The sequence below is a fragment of the Protobothrops mucrosquamatus genome, unplaced genomic scaffold (assembly GCF_001527695.2).
Source record: "Protobothrops mucrosquamatus isolate PMUCROS unplaced genomic scaffold, P.Mucros_1.0 scaffold16253, whole genome shotgun sequence".
Lineage (NCBI taxonomy): Eukaryota > Metazoa > Chordata > Lepidosauria > Squamata > Viperidae > Protobothrops > Protobothrops mucrosquamatus.
This window is the reverse complement of record NW_015402018.1, coordinates 1-4,190: the sequence shown is the minus strand read 5'-3', so window position 1 is coordinate 4,190 and position 4,190 is coordinate 1. Positions and strand designations below refer to the sequence as shown.

The 4,190-nt window shown below is 49.6% G+C and overlaps 1 protein-coding gene across 1 annotated transcript; it reads right to left on the bottom strand.

Moving 5' to 3' along the window:
• Positions 1 to 1,713: 1,713 nt before the first annotated feature.
• Positions 1,714 to 3,378, bottom strand: LOC107301748 (calsyntenin-1-like; the record flags this gene model as incomplete). The annotated part of the gene is made up of 3 exons (XM_015830934.1): positions 1,714 to 1,914; positions 2,313 to 2,497; positions 3,237 to 3,378. Coding segments are annotated over 3 exons (528 nt in total), but the record flags the coding sequence as incomplete, so codon positions are not given.
• Between the last annotated feature and the right edge of the window lie 812 nt (positions 3,379 to 4,190).

The window sequence follows — 4,190 nt, the reverse complement described above, 5'->3', positions numbered from 1 at the left end:
CCCCCCCTCCCACTTTCCCCCCCTCCCCCCAATAAAAATAAAAATAAGCTAACATTTCAAGTTAGTGTTGTTGTAGCTACAGGAATGAATAGGAGTGTGTGTGTGTTTTTTTTTTTTAAAAAAGAGGAATGACGCGAAAACAGAAACCTCCCTCAGCAGCTGAGGTAAATTTGGACCGCAGAACTTTCTGGATCTGGCCTGCATTTGGCTCAACTCCTGAGAAGTAGTGTAGTGTAAACCCAAAGAGGAACCAGGTTTAAAGGGCGGGCTGGGCTCCTGGGTGCAATCTGCTTTCAAAAAATAAAAATAAAATAAAAATAAAAATAACAACAGGAGCTAAAGCCACATAAGCCTCCGAGGATACGAACGGAGTTGGGTCCGAAGGTGGCCGGAGAAGGTGCCTTTAACCTTCCTTTTTTCTTTTCCCTTCGGAAAGAAAAAAATATATATATTTATTTTTTTTAAAAAGGGATGAAGAACCCATCCACAGACCTCGTATGAAATTTGCAGTCGAGTCCCATCGCCTCCAGTCGTCGTTTCATTTCTCTGCACTACTTTAAAACCTGTCCTTAGGAATTCTGGAAAAAAAACAAACCTTAAATCGCTGCTTATGTCATGCTTCATGATTGATTCTTCATCATCATCGTGGGTTTTTTTTTTAAAAAAAAAAACCTCACCGCGGTCGTCTCCCTCCCCTCCCCTCCCTAGCCCAGCCATGTTTTTCACTACCACAAGTGACATAATTACATAGTTCCGACGTATTTACAAAATATTAAAAAGTCTGTTAAGTCTCCTACATATCGGACCCCGTCCTGCCATTTTACACATGCAACTAGAGGTTGGGAAGGAGAGGGGAGAAAAAGAGAGAGAGAGAGAGTTGGAAAACCGTCGCGGGGAGGAGAACCCGGGACAACCGAAAATCAGCTAAAAATCAAACCAAGGGGGGGGGGTGTTTTTTTGTGTGTGTTTTTGTTTTTTAAGAAAAAGACTAAATTAAAACAAAAAAAAGTTAGCTCTCAAGTCAACGAACGAGCGGGGAGGGGGCGTTTTCTGGTTCGCCCCCTCGCGTCCCGGAAAAGGAGGTGCAAAGGGAGGGGGGAGGAGGAGGAGGAGGAAGTGGGCAGCCCCAGGCTGAAAAATTTAAAAAATATATAATTAAAGTTATAAAAAAAAAAAGCCTAAAGGGGAGAAAAAGCAGAAGGGGAAGCATTAGCGCTGGGCATGTTTTGAGAAGGGCTGAAAAGACTCGCCTTCCCCGCGGATCATTAAAGCAGCCTCCTCAGCAAGCCGGGAGAAAAACAACAGGGCGGCTGCTTTAAGAGCCACCCGTATTTGGAAATGGGGAAGAGCCCTGGAGGGAGATGACCGGGAGCAGAAGAAAGCACAAGGCAAGGCCTTGCAAGTTTAAAAATAAAATAAAATAGGAAAACCAGCAGAATCCAGTCACTGGAGGTGGGGGGTGGGGAGGGCAACCGAAAGAGGAGAGGTGCTAGCTACATTTCTACAGGCAGGGAATTGGGAACGGATATGCCCAACACACGAAGGGGAGAGGGTTGGGAGGGAAGGGAGACTGGCCAACGTTTTGGGGGGCCGGGCGGCTGTCGGGCCCCCCTCCGGGGGAACTCTGAAAGGAAGGGAAGGGGTCTGTCCTGGCGTCCTCTGGATCAAGAGAACGAAACGAAAAAGGCGAGCAGGGAGCGTGGGAGGGGGGGCTCAGTAGGGCAGGGTCGAGTCATCCCATTCCAACTGCTGCTGCCGGTTGGCGTGCTGGGGGTCCTCCTCCTGCTCGCCCCCCTCCTCTTCCTCCTCGCTGCTCTCCGATTCGGCGCTGGTGATGTCGTCTTCCTCGCCCCCGTCTTCGCTTTCTTCCTCCTCCTCCTCTTCCTCCTCGCTGCTGTGCTGGTCCTCATAGGTCTGGGAAACGGAGAAACAGTTAAGTCTCTCGAAGGGGTCTCCTGATCGGGGGGGCACCTTAAGAGAGAACCCCAGGGGGACGTTCGCCTTCTCTCTAGTCCCATCCTGAGATTCAAGTCTCATCGGAGAGCAATTCTCAAGAGCTAGGGGGAGAACAGAAAAGACCGTGGGAGAAAGAGCGGAAAGAGCACCACTAAGAGATATTTTGGGTGAAAGGGAGTGTGCGTGTCATGGAAACTGTCAAATAGGCTTAATGCTGCTTTTCAACACAAAGGCCCCCGAGCTCACCTCAAAAAGGTGGGACTCAAATCCCGGCCCCGCCCACGACAGCCCCGATAAACACAACTCAAAGTTATAATGAGAGTTATCAAGACGAAGTCTCAACCCAGAGGCCTTACCTCCATGGGGTTCACCGTGATGGTCAAGGCAGAGTCATCCCAGTCCATCTCGTTCTCCTTCCCGGAGTCCTGGTCCCGCATCGTCCGCTGGTGGGCCGCGCGGATCCGGAAGACCCCCAGGATGATCATGAAAACCAGGAAGCTGATGCACACCACAATCACAACTGTGGCGGTGCTGGGAACCACTGGGGACCAGAATGTTCAGAAGAGGTTAGTTAGGTTTAACTAGAGGACGGGAAGCACAGCAATGCATTTTTTTTAACCTGTTCTGGGGAAGGGTAGTTTGAGACAACGGATCTGGGGGAGCAGATTTTACAGGGGTGTAAGCAGAGCAGCAGAACGGGCTAACTCACATACCGGGGATCTAGTTCCCAGCTGGCATATTTACACAGAAGTCCAAACACTTCACAAAAATGATCCTCTTCTCTCAATTGCTATCCCTTTCTCAAGAGCTGGAAGATCCCAAGATAGGCAGGGACCAAACAGTGTAATTTGCTGTCATTTTTGTGACACGGTGGCAACAAACAGGAGGCTGACCTCACGAGTTTGACGATGGGACGTTCCTGAATATCATCCTTTTTTTCTGCTTGATTTTTTTTACAACAGGCATGTTTCAGGAAGCTAGAGAGCTGTTCCTGATCCCAGCAGGAGGGGCTAAATTTAAGCGCTGACCAGATGCAATTGGCTTAATGCGGTGTTTCCCAAAACTTGAGCAACTTTAAAGAGGGGTGGACGTCAACTCCCGGAATTTCCTAGCCAGCACGGCTGGTTGGGGAAGTTTAGGAGATGGACGTCCACCCGTCTTAAAAGTTGCCTGGGTTGAGAAACCCTGGTTTAATCGAATCTCAGCAACTGCCTCTCCGAAAACGGGAGAGCGGTTGGAAATGGCAACGGGGAGATTCAAGGAAAGCATGGTGTCCTTACCGGAAAACCCCGGGTGAGGGTTTACGAGATTGTGGCCAGAGAGGTCAACAAAAGAGTGATGGACAGGCTGCACAAATTGGGGCTGCTGGGCAGCAATGTGGCTGGCGTGTTCCATGACGTTAGCCGTGTGGATGACGTTCACCTGGCACGCAAAAGGTTGGAGAAAGGGGAACAGAGAGTTTTAGGAGATCAGCAGAACAGACCTGATTTCATTGTTCGTTCTCTCTCTCTCTCTCTCTCTCTTTCTCTCCCTCCCTCCCCGTCTCTCTCTCTTTCCTTCCTTCCCTGTCCTTCCTTCCTTCCTTTTCCTCCCTCCCTCCGTCTCTCTCCCTCCTTCCTTCCCTCCCTCCCTCTCCCCTCTCTCATTATCTCACCTTCCCTCCCTCCCCTACTCTTCCTCTCTCTTTCCTTCCTTCCCCTCTCCCTCCCTCTTTTTCTCCCCTCATTCTCTCTCTCTCTCTCTCTCTCTCTCTCTCTCTCTCTCTCTGTGTGTGTGTGTGTGCCTTGCTGACTGCTCTATCTTTCCCGATCTGACGGTCCTCTTCCCCAAATTCCCCCATGGCTAAGACTTTTGGGAGTTGAAGTCCACCATCTGGAAGATGCTCAGTTAAGAGAAACAGAGTTCTATGCCTGTGATTCTTAAACCGATTGGGGTTATTAGTCATATCAGGAAAGAAACCAGAATTCCAGAGGTGCTACTTTTTTTGTTGTTGTTATGGGGTTAAAAGAAGAGAAACTTTGCCCCCTCTTATACTCAGCACACTCGGGGGAGGTTATTTTGAACAGGATGAACTGGTGGCTTCTCCTCCTGCGTTCAGCTCCATTAAAAACACAGGGTCTACTTCTGTTCCAACAACAGAAAGCCGCAATCCATTCCGTTCCTCCGCGGGGAAAGGCCCAGTTGCACAAACCCCAACAATCCTGAAGCCGAACCGAAGAGGAGGCTCCTTCACT